This window comes from Lynx rufus, unplaced genomic scaffold (genome assembly GCF_022079265.1).
Source record: "Lynx rufus isolate CCGP_SWC_20201006 ecotype Redwood Valley unplaced genomic scaffold, mLynRuf1.p SCAF_4, whole genome shotgun sequence".
Taxonomy (NCBI): domain Eukaryota; kingdom Metazoa; phylum Chordata; class Mammalia; order Carnivora; family Felidae; genus Lynx; species Lynx rufus.
Window position 1 is genome coordinate 157875546 of NW_025814856.1, and position 18828 is coordinate 157894373.

At 44.3% G+C, this 18828-nt stretch overlaps 1 protein-coding gene and 1 pseudogene across 3 annotated transcripts; one reads left to right on the plus strand and one right to left on the minus strand.

Annotated features, from left to right (window-relative positions):
• The window catches only part of LOC124523493 (olfactory receptor 2F1-like), a 335826-nt pseudogene that overhangs the window by 155545 nt on the left and 161453 nt on the right, over nucleotides 1-18828 (minus strand).
• On the plus strand, nucleotides 174-18488 carry CASP2 (caspase 2). 3 transcript variants are annotated; one of them, XM_047096274.1, is made up of 11 exons: nucleotides 174-310; nucleotides 3669-3819; nucleotides 4109-4276; nucleotides 4427-4508; nucleotides 5064-5158; nucleotides 5441-5617; nucleotides 12147-12275; nucleotides 12429-12519; nucleotides 15738-15884; nucleotides 16061-16170; nucleotides 16315-18488. In XM_047096274.1, exons 1-11 carry the CDS (start codon nucleotides 237-239, stop codon nucleotides 16444-16446), a joined length of 1356 nt encoding a protein of 451 aa, XP_046952230.1. In that variant the 5' UTR covers nucleotides 174-236; the 3' UTR covers nucleotides 16447-18488. The 3 variants fall into 3 exon arrangements, with proteins under 3 accessions (XP_046952230.1, XP_046952231.1, XP_046952232.1); XM_047096275.1 differs by lacking the exon at nucleotides 5441-5617; XM_047096276.1 differs by lacking the exons at nucleotides 15738-15884; nucleotides 16061-16170; nucleotides 16315-18488 and adding an exon at nucleotides 12605-12669.

Below are 18828 nucleotides of genomic sequence, written 5' to 3' on the forward strand. Positions count from 1 at the left end.
TTCCGCCAAGAGCGCTCTCTCACCCCATTGGACGGCGCTTCTAGCGCGAGGGCTCTGTGCCTGCGCACGCACTGGCGACGGCAGAGGCGGGGCAGCTCTCGCGTGGGGGTGGAGCTAGAAGAAGCAGCGCGCAGGCGCAGTGTGCGCCGGCCACCGGGGGAGGGATGCTGAGGGCGTGAGGGTTTTCCGTTTGTTTGGATGTGGGCGGTACGCGCGCAGCCCGGGAAAAGCGGTAAATGGCGGCACCGAGCGCGGCCTCCCGGCCCTGTCTGCACCGAAAGGAGGTAATGGCCGCTGACAGAGGGCGCAGGTGAGTGAGGGAGGGTCGCACAGCTCCTTAGTTGGGCCCAGGGAAGGGAATACGGATCGTGGCCCTGGCGCCTCCTCCCCTCGGAGCCCCTGGAAGCAGCAGTGTCCACCCGTGCAGCCAAGGGTGGGAGGCCAGGCGAGTCCCCGAGGGGCGCGCGAGCGGCGGGCTTCCTCTCGGCCCTGTCCCTCGTGAGCCGACTGCCCCAGCCTGCTTTGACCAACCCCAGGGGTCTCTGGACATGAGGAGCTCTCCGGTACTGCCGAATCTCGGCTTCTCTTAAAGATTCTCCATCCTTTCTTTCCCTCTACTCCTGTATGAGGAACTTTGCCCCCTTAAAAGCGGATGACATCTGCAGACCTCGCAGTTCTCCCTGATGTGCATTTGATTTGGATTGATTGTATCATGATACGTATTGCTTTGGGTACAGTGATCAGGTTTTCAAAGCAGTCGACACGGGCTTTAGGGGTTGAGTACTTTGAAAGGACGAGGTGGTTCCGAGACTCCCAGTGTGTCTCCGCCTCTGCCCCAGTTATATCATTTCATGGCAGGCATCACCCTGGATAACATTTTAATGCCTCGTGGTCCAGACCCAGAAGATTAACTTCGGGCTTTGGAGCCAGAACCTGCAGAAAAACACAGAATCCAGACTTAGGAATTCCTTTTGTGTCCTCTTCTCCTTTTCCTCCTCCCCTTCCATCTGTGGCCTGGAGTTCTAGATGATTATGATTACTTTGGGAAAGTCCACAATTGAGACTTTGGCCTAAAGTGGAATGCAGAAAGCAGCAGGTGTGTGGAGAATGGATAATGCTTCTGATTAAACCTAATTGACAACTTAAGTCTAGAACTTGAAAGAGTTAAGAATTGTGAGTCAGTTAGTGAATTGTGAGTATGGGTGAGATTGAATAGGGAGAGGCTCTTTGAGGGGGTTCCTAATGGAATGTCAACATTCAAGGGCAGGCTACAGATCTTGTGAAGGAACAGGAACAGTTGGCGGAGAGAGGGACTGGAGAGAAAGTATCAGGGAAACCAAGGGAGGAGAAAGTTTGAAATGCTGCTGGTAAACTAAGGGAAGAAACTTGAGGAAACCTGCTTCACCAATGATAGGTATCTTAAGGAAATACCCAGCATCTCCAGCTGTGATGTTGTCTTGCAGTTGGCCTGATAACATTTATTTTTACCAGAGTTTCATATACGCCATCATTGTTACTGGCTTGGTGTTTTCTAAGGTGATTCTTTTATATATGTATTTTTTAGATGTCTATTTATTCACTCATTAATTAATTTATTATTTAAGAGAGAACAAGCACAAGCAGGGGAGAGGGGCAGAGGGAGAGAGAGCATCTCAAGCAGGCTCCACGCTCAGCACAAAGCCCCATGCAGGGCTTGATCCCATGACCCTGGGATCATGACCCAACCCGAAATCAAGAGTCAGACACTCAACTGAGTCACTCAGTCACCCTAAAGATTTTTTTATTTTAATTTTTTTAAAGTTTATTTATTTCAAGAGAGAGAGCACAGGAAGGGCAGGGAGAGAATCCCAAGCAGGCTCCACACTGCCGGCTGAGCCAGACACGGGGCTCAATTCCACAGCTGACTCTGAGATCATGACCTGGGCCAATATCAAGAGTCAGACACTTAACCAACTGAGCCATCCAGGTGCCCCACTTTTTTTTTTTTTTTTAAACTAATCTCTGCACCCAACGTGGGGCTCAAACTCACAAACCCGGGATCAAGAGTTGCTCACTCTGCCGACTGAGCCAGCCAGGCGCCCCTAAGGTGATTTCTTAAATAAGGTTTTTGATTTCTCCAGATCTATTGTAGCAGGTTTCTACTGAAGGTTTGGGGTCATGGGAGTATTTCTAATAAACAGAAACCCGAAGCTTAAATGGAGTTTCAAACATCACTGTCCCAAACCCTAAACTTAACCGAAGTTGGCTGCTTCCAATCTTGGGAATGTTTTGCTGACCACTTCCTCTGCCTTAAGGTCCACATGCCATCCTCCTCTTGGGTCTCTCAGCTCTTCCAGGACTCTGCTTTTCCTTCCTCTATATATCTCTAACCTGAAGTTAAGCCAAGTGCATCCTATAAATGCATGGTATTTAACTGATTCTAAGATGCAAATTCCTCATCCCCCCTCCCCCACATTTTAATATCTTTGAAATCAGTATGTATCTTTAAATAGGCTTTAAAGTTATAAACTGAAGCTGTTATCTCATCCCTTTCCCGCCGTCAGACCCTTACTGTTGTCATCTTCTTGGGAACTAAGCAGGCTGGTGAGCTCTGGGTTTATGTAAACTAGGCACAGAGATGATATATATTGGAAATGGGAATTTTAAAATTCATAAACAGAAGCTGGTCTCTTTCCAAACCAATAGCAAAACCAAGAATCCTTGAAATAGCCATCTCTGTTAAATTACCAAAAGAATTTAGCCTTTATGTTTTAACTCTTTAAAGTGATCTCAAGTTATGTTGATTCTGTTTGTCATCTGTATTTACTGTGACTTTCTGTCATACTTTGTACTTACCCAGTTCTTATTTCTAGCATCATTTTGTCACAGGAACTTAAGTTTTAAAAACCATAGGTATAAGTGGGATAGAGAGTACGTGCGTGTGTGTACACCTATCTCATTTATTTCGTGTTAAAGCCAGCGATTGGCTTGAACTTTTGCCATTGTATTAAATTATTTTATTCCTCACCCGGATCATTTTAAACATATCATTTATAGCAGCCTAGATAAATAATGCAAAAGGTTTTCTGGAGTAATCTTTTAATTTTTTTTTTAATTTTTTTAATGTCTTTATTTTTGAGAGAGAGGGACAGAGCACGAGTGGGGGAGGGGCAGAGAGAGAGACAGACAGACACACAGAGTGGGGAAGCAGGCTCCAGGCTCAAAGCTGTCAGCCCAGAACCCGATGCGGGGCTCCAACCCACAAACCGCGAGATCATGACCTGAGCCACCAAAGTCGGACACTTAACCAGCTGAGCCACCCAGGCCCCCTGGAATAATCTCTTAATTGAAATTGGTGTGTCAGAGGAATATTTCTTCTCATAAATATATGTGTGCTTCTGTGTGTATCATTTTTTCAAGATAGGTATTTTCCTCCCCTAGACAGACTAATTCATCTCAGAGGATGGTCTCAGTTTAACATACTCCATAAAAAATTATATGTTATTTCTTTATGACCAGTGTGTTACTGCTGAATACTGCTTTGATTTTAACCAGATTCAGTAAAATATGCTTAATATTGGTTATTGCAGTCCCATTCTTTGTGTTCTGTCTACCCACAGCTGTTCCATTCTACTCTTCTGTGCCAAATCTTATACCTGACAGCCTTTCCCTCTGCCTTAAATCTGTAGGATACTGGGAGTGTGTGGCATGCATCCTGACCATCAGGAAGCACTAAAAAAGAACCGAGTGGTACTGGCCAAACAACTTTTGCTGAGTGAACTGTTAGAACACCTCCTAGAGAAGGACATCATCACCTTGGAAATGAGGGAGCACATTCAGGTATTTGGAAGCAAAAGAGAAACGCCAAATAAATAAATTGGTCGTGGGAGTATGACAAAGTATGGCAAGGATGTAGAGCCTTACTAAGGAAATGAAAATGCCCTTCTACCCTAAAGCCTTAAACAGAAAAGACATATAATTTAAGAATAATAGGAAAGACTTCCCCCCATACATGTATTTTTCCTGTAAAAGGATTCTTGAGATTACTAGGAAGGTTGTCTGGAGAGAGAAAATTATAGCTGGATAAGTAAATATGATTTCATGGTTTTTTGTTTTTTTTTTATCTTAGGCCAAAGTGGGCAGTTTCAGCCAAAATGTGGAACTTCTCAACTTGCTGCCCAAGAGGGGTCCCCAGGCTTTTAATGCCTTCTGTGTGGCCCTGAGGGAGACCAAGCAGGGTCATCTGGAGGATCTGTTGCTCACTACCCTCTCTGATCTTCAGCATGCAGTCCCACCGGTATGGAGCCCTAGACATGTGGTGTGTTGAGAAGGATTCGTTTGGTGGGAAAGGAATTTTTGAGATGGGGCTGGGGAGACTAGATGATGGTTTTATTCAGACTGGATCATCTCCTTAAGACCTGGTATGATGGGTCCTGGTTTCTTACAGTTGAGCTGTGACAATGACTGGAGTCTCCCCTTCCCGATGTGTGAGTCCTGTCCCCCTCACAAGCAACTCCGCCTGTCTCCAGGTGAGAATCGATGGCATAACACGTCCCACAGATTGACTTGTTTCTTGACTGGTATCTGACTTTGCCCTAGCACGATTCCTATTTATATTCATACTGGGAACAGTTTCCTCAGTGAATTTGTTAGGGACTAGCAGGAAAGTTTAGATGGGGTATTGGTTGGGCCTGCTTCCTTCCATCACAGATGATTTTTCCACAGTATTTAGCCCTTAGCTCAGGTATAGGTAGGAAATTCCTACCCGAGTGGCCTGGCTCCTTAAAGCCGCTACTTTAGAATGAGCAAAGACTACATTTTGGGCCACTAGCCTGCTGAGTGAGTAGCCTATTGATTAGAACAAGGCTTTTATCAGATACCCCATTCAGTACGGCATGTGGGAGGGTAATCCAGCAGTGAGCAAAAGCACATAGGGTCTCTGCCCTCCTAGATTTGACAGTTTTGGGGAGCGAGCAGAATCGCTAATTATTAAAACCCCAGTTCAACAGGGTGCCTTAAGTTACAATGAAGTACTAGGATTGACACAGATTGTACACTAGTGTTTTTGGCTCTCTGTGCCACAGATGCTGTGGAACACTCCCTAGACAATGGAGATGGTCCTCCTTGCCTTCAGGTGAAGCCTTGCACTCCCGAGTTTTATCAGACACACTACCAGCTGGTGAGTCATGCAGAATGCAAGAGGAAGAGTTGGGAAATGGGAGACCCTTCCTAGGCATCTGAACTTAGATTGTGTATATATCTCCTTCCTGCTTTATTAGTCAGAAAGGCATTACTGATTGGTTATCTTCTCTGGGCATTTCTCTGTATTGACCTGGTGGGGTTAACGAAAATAGGATGGCTTTGTTTTCTTGAAATGTGTCGGATTTTTTAGTTGGGGAGACATAGTTTGTGTCCATAAGAAGCTCTAATTGGCCTCCCCCACACCCCCATCCTGCCCCAGGCCTATAGGTTGCAGTCTCGGCCTCGTGGCCTGGCACTGGTGCTGAGCAATGTACACTTCACTGGAGAGAAAGACCTGGAATTTCGCTCTGGAGGGGATGTGGACCACAGCACTCTGGTCACCCTTTTCAAGCTCTTAGGCTACAAAGTCCATGTTCTACTTGACCAGACTGCACAGGTACATCTAATGTGTGCATTGGAGGGCTGGGCAACACTTTGGGGCCAGGAACATTCACTGCTCTTCTTCCTGCTGGATAGATGTTACTCAGGTGTTACTCAAATTATGGTGGGTTTTTTGTTGTTTTTGGGTTTTTTTTTTAATTTTTTTTAATGTTTATTTTTGAGAGAGAGGGAGACATAGAATCCAAAGCAGGCTCCAGGCTCTGAGCTGTCAGCACAGAACCCAGTGCAGGTCTCAAACTCACGAGCCGTGAGATCGTGACCTGAGCCGAAGTCAGACACTAAACTGACTGAGCCACCCAGGTGCCCCTCAAGTTCTATTTTCCTTTGTACCTTTTTACTCATTCTGTTCTGTGTCTTGCCTTGCAAGCTAGTTTAAAAAAAAAAAAAAAAAAAAAGAATTCAGGCCAGCCAGCAGCTCCAGTGTTAAGCTTAGGGTCCCTGTGCTCTCCTGAGCAATACCAGTCCCAGTTTGGGTTCTTACTCTTCCGTGTTCAGAAACTTGGTTTGCAGTCACTCAGGATGTGAGGAGACACTGAGATTCTCCCAGCCAATCAGGAAAGATACTTCTAAGCCATGATGACACAGGACATTTACTTCTTGGTTAATATTGTTGCTTACAAGTCCAGTTATTGTTGAAAAGATTACTTTGGCAGATAAAATTCTTGCAAGTGAAAGTTTGCTAGAACTGTCCTTGGCAGTTTCCATGAATTAACATGGAAAAATTCCTTACCCTTACCAGTTGTGTGACCACAAGACAGATCTTAGAGTAGATTACTTCCGGACTAGATTCCTACAAATCGCAAGCATTTTCATTGTGTGCTATTCCCTGTTTCCCTGTTAACCCCAATTACTGAGCCATACTGCTGACTTAGTTACCTTTAGGTATTTCTCTTCTGGAATTGATGATAGCCTATTGGTAAATAGATATTAATCTTCATTTTTTTTCCCATTTCCATCCTTTTGCTCTTTTTAAGTTTTTATTTTAATTCCAGTTAGTTAACATACAGTGTTATGTTAGTTGCATGTATACAATATAGTAATTCAATACTTCATACATCACCCTGTGCTCATCATGACAAGTGCACTCCTTAATCCCCATCACCTATTTAACCCATCTCTCCACCCCTAATTCTTCATTTTGATTCCAGAATAATAGTACTTTCTCAAATTTGCTTTTGGGAACATCAGTGTTAAAATCAAAGTTTCTAGGAAATTCACTTTGACTTGTTGAGATAGGAAATCTTTGTTTTGTCTTCAGCATTGTCTGTGGTCTTCATTTCTGTTTCTCAGCTATCTTCTATGAGAATGATTGCATACATGCTGTACTTTTGGTAAGGCCAGTTTCAACAGTAGATACCTGAGTGTTGTTATTTACCTGCTCTTTTCACCACCTTTGCAATAATAGCCCATGCAGAGAAGTAAACCCATCCATGCTTCAAAGCCATGGCTGGAACAGCTTCTGTAGTAATCAAGTGATATTCAAGTAGGTTATATGCTCGGGGCACCTAGCTGGCTCAGTCAGTAGAGGCTGTGACTCTTGATCAAGTAGGTTATATGCTTTCCTAAGAGGTCTACTGAGCGTGAAGGGAATGAGGGTAGGAAATCAGCCATAATTCCTACCAAGAGACCACTTAGAAGGCCACTTAACAAAATGAATGTTTATTTATGTTTCTCTAGAGCTTTTGGTCTAGCCTTTTTTTTTTTTCTTTTTTAAATATTCTGAGAGAGAGAGAGCACATGCACATGTAGGGGAGGAACAGAGGGGAGAGAAAGAATCCCAAGCAGGCTCCATGCTGTTCAGCACAGAGCCCAAGGAGGTGTTCGAACTCATGAACCATGAGATCATGACCTGAGCCAAAATCAAGGGTCAGATGCTTAACCGACTGAGCCATCCAGGTGCCCCTCTAGCCATTCCTTTTACTAGGAAGTTATTATGTCATAGTTTTCCAAATTGTATGCAGTTGATAAGGGATTTTATATGCTTGATAATTAAAAATACAGTGCTGGGGTGCCTGGGTGACTCAGTTAAGCATCTGACTTTGGCTCAGGCCATGATCTCATGGTTTGTGAGTTCGAGCCCCACATCAGGCTCTGCTGTCAGCACTGAGCCCACTTCCGATCCTCTGTCTCCCCCTCTCTCTGCCCCTCCCCAGCTTGTTCTTTGTCTCTCAAAATAAACTAACTAACTAACTAACTAAATAAATAAATAAATAAATAAATAAATAAATAAAAACAGTCCTGAGTCACCAAGTCAGCTATATAGTACTGTTTTTCAGAGGCATTCAGCAGATTTGGTGTACCCATGAACCCACTTCACAAATACCATTCCCATTTATGCTAAAACTGATGTAGATTCAAGTACCTATTAAATTCTAATTCTCTGGTTACATTGTCCTAGGGGCTCCTGGCTGGCTCAGTTGGGAAAGCATATGATTCTTGATCTTGGTGTTGTAAGTTCAAGCCCCACGTTGGGCATAGAACTTACTTTAAAAATTAATCAGAGGCACATGGGTGGCTCAGTTGGTTAAGCATCCTACTCTTGATCTCAGTTCGTGTCCAGATCACAGGGTTGTGAGTTCAAGCCCCACGGTGGGCTCCACACTGGCCATGGAGCCGACTTTTAAAAAAATAAAAATAAATAAATATTAATTAATTTTGAACACTTTACAATGGCTGAGGCAGAACTATGTTTGCTTCTATAAATTTACTAGAAATTTTTTTTTAATGTGATTCTTGAGTTCACAGGACCTCAAATGAGGTAGTCTTGACATCAGCAAAAAAAGAAGTACTTCCCTTATATTCTTAAGGACCAAGCAAGAGTAGACAAGTCTTCTACAGTAGTTAAGGTAAAGAAACCATCCCCTCAGTAGATGTGGTCAGAAAGATAAATGGATTGTGTGAGACTTGAGCTGGCCTTGAAAGATAGAAGCCCCTGAAGCATAGAGGAGTGGGGGAGGGGTCCTAGGCAGGGAGAATAGCCTATAGATAGAAATGTGTCTGTGATGTTAGGGAAATAATGGGTAAAGCAAATGTGCCATGGCAAAAAAGTGCCAAAAATAAGATTGGAGATAAAGGGACTAGAATCCCAGGCCCTTGAACTTCCTTGTTTTACAAAACCGTTAGTAATTTTTTTAACAGAAAGGTGATACATTCACAGTGATGATTCGGGCTACCATTGGGAAGAGTGAAGTAGAAACAAGTGGCAGGGAATCCAGTTTGGAGTTAATATAATGGGAGTACAAGATGTTGGGATCCTGGACAGAATAGTAGACTTAGAGGGAAAGAATGTGTGTGGAAAATAGCGTAATGGCATGATTGTACTGTTAGTGCTCGGTGGTTAAATGACTGCATATAGAAAAAGAAAAATTAAGTAAGAATTTGAGGGTCTCAGAGAAATCAGGACCAAACATTTGGGCATTACCTGTGCAGGAGAAATACTTTAAGTGATAAGAATATGAAATCTTTGAGAAGGAGGTTAGAGTCAGAAGACCAAAAGGCATAGAACTAAACCTTGGGGGATAGCCCTCCCTGTAGCCTGGTCCTTAGCTCTGGAGACTCAGAAACATGAGGAGGACATTGCACAGTCAGTTTCCAACAGTGGCCAATCAAACTCTCAGTACAGTTAAAACCAGGTAGTTACAGTGGTTGTGATAATTTGGTTCTTTGGGCATCTGCACAGAATATTTTCTTCCTGGTAGGACTTCTCAAGAGACTCAACTCTTTTCTCATGTAATTATTTGGCAAGCAAAGAGAACCAAAAAAAATTAAGATCTTTTTTTCTCCCTATTATACCTTTTTGACTTTAGAAATAATTGCATTTAAAAATTTGAAATAGTATAGTCTTAGAGAATCCTCTCCACTACACGGTGCTGGACAGTACACTGGTATTCTCACTGCTCGTGGAGGTTTTCAGTTTTCCTCCTGGTCATCAAAGTCTTCTGTCACTGTACCTCCCATGAGGCTACTAGTTCTAGAATTACAGTTATCGTATATTAGGAAATGAGATACATTTTATTTTTATTTTTTTAATTTTTTTTTAATGTTTATTAATTTCTGAGACAGAGAGAGACAGAGCATGAATGGGGGAAGGGCAGAGAGAGAGGGAGACACAGAATCAGAAGCAGGTTCCAGACTCTGAGCTGTCAGCACAGAGTCTGACGCGGGGCTCGAACTCACAAACTGTGAGATCATGACCGGAGCCAAAGTCGGTCGCTCAACCGACTGAGCCACCCAGGCACCCCAAGGAAATGAGATACATTTTAAAGTGGCAGATTTCCTTTTACCACGTGGTATTTATTTTTTAAAAATTTTCTGTAGCGTTTTATTTATTTTTAAGACAGAGACAGAGCATGAGTGGGTATGGGGCAGAGAGAGAGGGAGACACAGAATCTGAAGCAGACTCCAGGCTCTGAGCTGTCAGCACAGAGCCCAACACGGGGCTCGAACTCACGAACTGTGAGATCATGACCTGAGCCGAAGTCAGACGCTCAACCGACTGAGCCACCCAGGCACCCCCCCCTCCCCGCCCCCCCCCCGCCATGTGGTATTGATTTTTAACTTACATTTGGGTCACAGACTGCTTCGAAAATGTAAGGACATGCTATGGCTCATTCCTGGAAAATGCAGCTAGCTGTAAAGTTTTGCGTATCATTTCAGAGGGTTTATAGGTTATTCTCTTGTGTCCCCCAACCTCTGGTTAAGAACTCTGCTATTTTTAGAAGTACTGTAATTTTATCAGGAATAAATCTAGAGATCCTATTTTAAGCTTTGCTGCTTTCAGAAAATTTTACCCAAATGATATAACCCCCATTTATCCATTTAGTACTATTAAATTCAATTACTAAGTGTGTGTGTTTTTACTTTGGGCTCTGTTGTCCACTATTTACTGACTTAATAGTCTCACTTAAGTTCAAAATGCTCTTGAGTAGGTGCCAAACATACATTTTTACAGCCTTCTTCCAGCAAAATGAACTTCAACTACTCTATGTTACAATTTTATTATGGTCGACTCAAGAATAACATTCATACTCATGTATTCTCTTAAGATTATATATTCTAGAAATAAATGAATTTTGGATATCTTTTTATTACCGTAAGATTTGCAATATTATGACTGGCTTCTCTTTGCCAAGAAAATGAACATACTTTTCAATAAAGCCAAGTTCTTCATATCCAGTTTAAGTTGCAGCCTTTAAAGGCTTTTGTATAATTGTCTCCATTATCTGCAAACGGAAGTATTCTGAACAAATAGATTAGTAGTTCTCAAACTTTAGCATGTCAGAATCACCTGGAGTTTGCTAGGACCCAAGACTTTGCCTTTCTTACAACTTTCCAGAACTTGTAAGAAATATATTATACAAGTGTGCTTTTTATTGGGTCTGTACATGGTAACTAATGTGCCTAGATAGCATATTCATTTTCATTATATTAAAATTCATAGTCAAAATGAACTTGCTTTCTCCCTGCTCATCTCAAATAGGAGGGACCATTCAGACTTCTCTAGTTGTAGAGGGAGACCTAGATTTAATAGTTTAAATTGGATTATTAAACTATTTTGTATAGCTTGCCATTGGATGGGCCAAGTGTTTAAGGTAGTGATACTCCCATGTGGCAACCTGGTGCATGACAAATAAGGTTCTTAAGTTGGACTACAAGGTTGACCAGTAGTAGGTTTCTTTGAGAAAATGACATCGCTACTCTTTGTAAGATATACACATTATAATAATGGCAGATCTTTGCAGTAGGTGCCAGTCATAATTCTAAATCCTTTCTATGCAGTATCTCATTTAATCTTCATACAAGCTTGGAAAAAATTTACTCTACCCTCTTACAAAATGAGTATTAGAGCTTTGAGGGACGAAATAATTGATTCTAATTTATGAACTCAGGGATCAAAGCTAGGTCTGTCTGATCCTGTAGCCCATGTATGTAGCCATGGCCCTGTGCTTAATTATCTTTACAGCACACTCTTCCCTGAAGTGAGCATTTTGTACAGATATCATCATTGTTTCTGGGAACTTAAAATCTCAGACAGAAAATAGCATAAAAGTGCTAGTATTCTCTATTGTCATGATCCCGTTAGCCCTTAGAACAGCTTATTTCCTTATGGCTGGGTAAATATTTGATTCACTCATAACTCACCTGGTGGTCCTCCTTGTGTCATTTTTATACAAGGGCATTTGCTAGAAGATTTGGTTGATCACTGGGGAGTGGATAAAGTTAACTATCTCACGATTAGCTTCATTAGTAACTTGCTTTAGTCCAGGAGTTCTTAACGTATCTCAGTGAGTCTGAATTTTGTGAAATTATATTCAGAATTCTGTGTCTGAAGTCATGCATTTTTGTGATGAGTCCATAGCTTTTTTTTAGCCTCTCATAGGGTCTCTGACATCTGTTATCGTTGGCCACATAATATATAGAACGCATCAGGTCTTCTAATAGCTCAGGGGTTCAGACACCAAATAAAGATGATATTGGCGCAGACTACAGTGAACGACACTAACCAAAAGGTATTTTTCCTGCAGGAAATGCAAGAGAAACTTCAGAATTTTGCCCAGTTACCTGCCCACCGTGTCACTGACTCCTGCATAGTGGCGCTCCTCTCTCATGGCGTGGAGGGAGGCATCTACGGTGTGGATGGCAAACTGCTTCAGGTGTGTGTCATCTTGTGTCCGACAGCTGTCCGAGCTCGGTGACTTCCCCTCCTGCCTAGCCATCTCTCCTGTAATGGCTGCTGTGGCCAATACAGGACTCAGCAGGCCCTGCGGGCTACTTAACCTCCCTTCTCTTTCCTTCCTTTCTGGCAGCTTCAAGAGGTTTTTCGGCTCTTTGACAACGCTAGTTGCCCAAACCTACAGAACAAGCCGAAAATGTTCTTCATCCAGGCCTGCCGTGGAGGTGAGTGCCCTGGCAGACCAGCACCCGGGTGGTGGCTCCTGGGCAGCCTCCCACCAGCTCTCACTTTCCTGTTTGCTCCTCTCAGGTGCTATCGGATCCCTTGGGCACCTCCTTCTGTTCACTGCTGCCACCGCCTCTCTTGCTCTGTAAGTGTCTCCCGATGCATGGGGTGTGCTGGGACTTGGGCAGCCCATGGCTCTCAGGTTGGTCAGCTCTCTGTGCACCACCATACCCTCTTCTCAAGACTCTTTCTCAGTGCCTTGCCTTCCTTCGTGAGAACTCTGTCACCTCTGCACTATTAACTCTGCTGCGCTTTCTTTTGTTACTCACTGCAGTTGAGGCACTTCTGTCTGTCTCTTCTGTCTCTCTTTCACTTCCTCTTTTCCTTCCTGCATCCCTCTTCCCCTCTCGTCTTTTCACCTGCGCTCCATCGTTGCCTCTTCATCATCCTTGTACCGGGCAGGGTTGCAGTGCAGAAGCCCCAGGTCGGGCTTTGTCTCTTACTTGTCCCTGAGACACTTCTATCCCTCTTCTTTCTCGCCTGCAGCCAGGACTCCAGGACTAGGCTCCGAAGACATGCGGGCATACTCTTCATCCTGGAGGGCAACTCTAACTTTGGAGTCACATTTTGACTTTACCACTGACCAGTTCTGTCAAGTTAGAGAAGTTACTTGATGTCTCTCTCCACCTTAGTTTCCTGCATACAAAATGTAGATAATGATCAGACCTACTTCGTAAGGTTGTTGTGATCATTGAATAGAATCATACACTTGAAGGGCTTACTTAGCACAGGACCTGGCTCATAGTAAATCCACAGAAAATGCCAGCCATGACCATTATTACATGGTTAGTGGCCTCAAGGGGCTTATAGTTTGGCTTAAAGGTCACTTTGTCCTAACATACAAATAATTTTTTTTATCTGTTGTGTATTCAACAGATGTAAATGGTTAATACTGTTAATAATGTCATAATATCACCAAAGGAGATAATTTTATTAAGGTTCTACAACGTGACTACACTAGGCACTGTCACAAAGGCAAAAGAAAATGTGTGGGCTCTCTAACTGCTCCTCTTTAAAAAAAAAGAAAAAATGTGGTGTCTCTCTAAATAGCCTACAGATGACTAGAAAGAGAAAGCAAATGTACGTGAAGTAGCTTGAGAATAATTCAGAGGCCTCAAGCAAGGGTGAAATTAGTGAGATGCAAACCATATGTGTGAAGGAGTAAGCAGTAGGGAATAGATCGTTTTAAGTTGGCTTAGTTTGAACACATTTGGTAGAGACTTAATTTAGTAAGGCTTAATTTGGACCCAAAATGATAAAATCTGCATAGGTGTGGAGTAGTAAATAGGGGCTTCCAGACGAAACAGGAATACAAGACCACAAGCACACCAGGACTAAAAGGACAGCCCCCACTCTTCCCCAGATGTTGTGCTGGGCTGGAAGTCTGCCCAGATCTGATTTAGAGACTGGGTATCTATGTGGGTGTGTAGTAAGATAAGGTAGGCCACTGATGATAAATCTTTAGTCAAACAGATTTTGGACTTCAGCAGATCATTGTGTGGAGCTGTTGGTAGCTTAAATAATGTGATGAATTCTTTTCCAGGACGATTACCGTGCTAGGGAACTGCACTGAGGAAAGAGTACGTGAGGACAGGAACTTAGTGTCTGTTCAGCTGGATGCCCAGCCCCAGAGCACTGCCTGATATATGGTAGTACTTAATAAATATTGAATGAAGGGATGAAAATTAATCTCCTTAAAAAAATAGCAATAATACAGAAAACAGATGGGATATTGTGTTATTGGAAGAAGCAATAACACTTATTGGTTAATAGATCTGAGACACCAAGGGAGGAAAGAAGCTTCTTTTTTCTTGAGGGAACACATTTAGCTTGGCCTATTTCCTTTAGGAGGTATTACTGGCAAAGTGAAATGAAGACACTCGTGATCATTTTCTCCTCTATATTCAGAGATCTGTGTACAGGATCAGAGCTGGATAGGGAGAAATTGCTCTTTCCTAGGGTAATCCGAACCTTCTCTCTCAGAGTAAATCCTTCAAGAGATGACCTTTGAAGATTTGAGCTCACCTGTCTTCTCCTGCACTTAGTTCGTGTAATTGATGTCTGTGAAATTACTCTCCCTTCCCCGGTTGACCGGCTCCCAAAGTGGAATGTGAGCTCCATAAGGGCAGGAGACTCTCCTTACTACATCCCTAGGGCTTAATGCAAAGCAGTACCTGGCACATGGCAGTTGTTCGATAACTGTTTGTTGGATCAGTGAATTTTGGTCATTTCACCGTAGTTCTTCAAGCTTCACTTGCCTTTTAGGCTCTTGAGTGTTGCATGGAACAGAAAGTACTGGAAAGGAGCATACTCTCTTAGCTTAAGTGTGTTGAGCTGGGTGTCCTCGGTCTCTGTCTCTGCTACTGACCTCACCCCACCCTCCTCCAAAATAAAAGTGCAACATCCAAATAAGACTATGTCTGGGCACAGAGGAGGCCTGCATCAGGAGGTTGGATATACTCAGGGTATGTTGAGGAACTGCTAAAATTGAATAATGGTGTTCTTTTTCAATTATCTAGCAGAAAATAGTCAAATTACCGCAATTTTAAGTTTTTCCTCTTATAAATTTCTCTCAGATCTTGGATGCCTGCTACGGTTTGGCTTATGAAATTAAAAATACCAAAATACCTTGGAAACTGAGCATGTTCAGTTTCATAACATAGATTTGAGGTGGTTTTTACATAGCCTACATGTAATCATATTGATTTATTAACTTGTTTTTTTGATACAAAGCTGCATTATCAATATTTGTGTTTTGCAATAAAAAGCACTGTGACTGGCAGGTACGTTGCTAATTGAACAAGTAAATCATGGGCATATGATTTTTAGTTCTGTTTACAAGGAGTATTTGATCAGCGCTCTGTGACTTACACAGCACGGATGGAGCTCAGACCCTGTACCTTGCACATGTGCAGATGCTTGAGCGTGGTGCCAGGCCTCTGGGTGCTCCCCCGAGGAACGGACGCGTGCTGGGGCAGGGATGGGAGTAATGGTTTTGTTGTTTTGTTTTTTAATTTCAGCAGCCAGAAGTCGGAGGCAACAGCTGGAAATGGCTCTTCCCAGTCAAGGCCATAGGGAACTTTGGCTTGCCTGTGGCAGGCCCCAGAGCAATGGAAGGAAATAACATGTTTGTCCGTCCTGTCTGCCGTTGCTACAGATGAAACAGATCGTGGGGTTGACCAGCAAGACGGAAAGAACCGCGCGGGGTCCTCTGAGTGCGAGGAGAGCGATGACAGCAAGGAGTTGCTGAAGACCCGACTGCCCACGCGCTCGGACATGATCTGCGGCTATGCCTGCCTCAGAGGTATCCTGAGCCCCCAGCCACAGTCTGAGGCTGCACCCTCTTAGACGTGCTCTTTCGCGTGCTGGGCTCTCTGACTGGGGAGGGTACAGGGTACCACGAAAGTCTACTTTGGGACACCCAGCTGCGTGAGGCGTCCCGTGACCTCCGCAGTGTGGTTAATACCATCCCGGTTGCAGGCACCGCTGCCATGCGGAACACCAAGCGGGGCTCCTGGTACATTGAGGCCCTCACTCAAGTGTTCTCTGAGAGGGCTTGTGACACGCACGTGGCCGACATGCTTGTTACGGTGAGTAGCCTCTGCGCGGTGTTCCCCCTTCCTCCTCGTCCTCCCTTACACCATCCTTCATAGCCTCCCTACCCTTCCTCTTGTGCCGGGACCGTGCAAACCCCAGATTCTCAGACTCTGGACTACTGGTTCCTGTCTTTCCAGGTGAACGCACTTATCAAGGAGCGTGAAGGCTATGCCCCCGGCACAGAGTTCCACCGGTGCAAGGAGATGTCTGAGTACTGTAGCACCCTGTGCCGGCACCTCTACCTGTTCCCGGGACACCCTCCCACGTGAGGCCGTCCTTGTCGTGAGGCCGTCCTTGTTGGCCCGGAGGCACGGAAGCCACCGGGCCTTTTCTCTTCGGACGCACGGTTTCTGTTCCCCCTCAGGGATTGGGAATCTCCCAGGCTTGTGGCACACCACACCCCTCATCGGCTCCTCCCTGTCTTCTAGCGCCAGGGACCATAGGCCAGCGGTCTTGCTGAAGCTCCCTTCCTGTAGAGCGGGCTCTGGCTGGCCTGGCTGCCGGGAGTGTCTGGCTACTGTAGAGGCGCCTGGCGGATGATGTTGTGAACACAGGGTCTTGATGGGGAGAGGGCACGTGGGTTGCCTCGCTGCTGGTGTTTGGTTCCCGCCCTCAGGGCTTTTACAGACAGCACTTTGGTAATTGCTTTTATTAGTTGTTTTTATTAGTTAAGATGTTTCAGAGGCCATCTCCTGTCTTGTCTTTCTTTCATATCCCAACCCCGTTTCTCTCCGCCTGAGAGTTTGGATTCAACAGAGGCATTTTTCCTTTAGCCTCAAGAGGGCAGGTGGGACTAAACGCACACTGTGCCACTGTGTGTGTGTGGTTGTGACCTGTGTGCCCCTTGCGGCACCACGGGGCCACCCAGTGGAAGGCCCGTGTTCTCCACTGTTGGCTCCTTGAGGCTCAAGGAACCCAGCCTCTTGGCAGAGGCTACAGCTTGGATGCCGTGTACCTAGAACTCGTTGATCTTTGCCCAGGGAGGTTCCAAAGATCTTTTAATCGGTTATTCTCTCTCAGCTTTTTTACTGAAATGAGCCTCGCAGAGAATGTTAGCAGAGGCAGATAAGAGTGGTATGCTTCCTCATACTCCATAACCTGTCCCCTTATCAACTTTTTCTTCCTCTGAAATGTCCCTTTTAAAAAGCGTCCTAGTTGTTATCTCCCTACTTCCTGTTTCTCCCCTTTTCTCCTCTCTTCCTTTCATGGCTGCCACCAAATCTGTCTAAAAATACTACTTAATTGGATCATTTGGCTGCTCAAGGATGTCATGTAGTAGTTTGTTCCTGCTTTCTGTTTCAGTATCAAATCCCCTTTTGATTTTATATGGCCTTTTCCCTTGCCATATGTCTCCATTTTAGAGAGACTGTTGTTACATGCGTTGTTTATCATGTGTGCCATATGAAGCTTCCCTGTTCTTCAAGGCCTCTTGTACTTCCATTCTTGCCCCCTCCAATCTAATCTCTATATGGCAGATGTTGGTTTGGGGTCTTTATAAATCTGATCGGGTCACTCTCCTGCTCGAATTTCTGTTACACCTCAAGTAATGTCCAAACTCCTAACCTTGGCCTGCAGGGCTCCCCCCCCCCCCCCCCCCCGCTTGGACCTCACAAAATGCTGATTTCCCTCTAAGTGACAGCCCAGCCCCTTCCTCAGTTTCTCAAACATTCTGAGCTCTTTCCCTGCCCTGGACCATCGCAGACACTCTTCTGGGGTCTCCTGAGCTCCACTCCTCTCAAGTCGTGGCCTAAATGCCACCTTCCCAAGACCTTTCTATCTCTAAATAATCTTCCATGTTTCCTTATTACTGTATCCTGTTTAATCCCCTCATTGCACTTAGCACAATTTATAATTACGTGTTTGCTTGCTTCACTTCATTTCTGTCTCCCCAACTAGGTCATAAGCTCCCTGAGGGTGGAAACCTTGTCTCTTTTGTTCTCCAGTATGTACCCAGTGCCTGGCACAGGATAGGTCTTCAATAAATGTTTTGGGACAAAATTTCCCTTTAAAATATACACAAGTTTAGTATTTATACTCTAGATTTTTCCATGTGTTTTGTTCACTGATACTGTTGGCTCTTGAAGACAGATGCCCTCTATCTCCTGTGGTACCTGGCACAGTGCCCAGCCTGTAGTAGTTCAGGTGCTCAATAAATACCTGTTCGGTGAGCCAGGTGGTTTGGAGACTTGTTGCGGAGTTCTTCCCTTGGGTCGAAATATGGAAGTATTCGGGTGATAGAACCTTTCCACTTCCCACTGCCGGGATTTTATATGCCTTCAGGTGCCAAATAAACGCTCATATTTATTACTGATGTATGCCCGACATCTCTGTTTCCACAGATAATCTTCTAAAGCCCACGTATTCTCATTTCCTTAGCCCCTTACAGCATTCCTCACCACCTTACGAGCTGGACACAGAGCCGAGCACCTTTGTTACTCTGCTGCGTGATCTTTATTACATACGCAGATGTGGGCCCATCTGAGTTGTCTTGGCCACAGGCAACTGCCCAAAATGTAGTGGCACTGGGATTTCTTATTGTCCGATGAGACCAAAGAGTCATTAGCAAGCATTGTTGCTTCTGGATTATGTAGATTATGGGATGAAAGCTGGAGAAAGAGATTGGACTGGAATAGGAGGATGGTCACGATTAT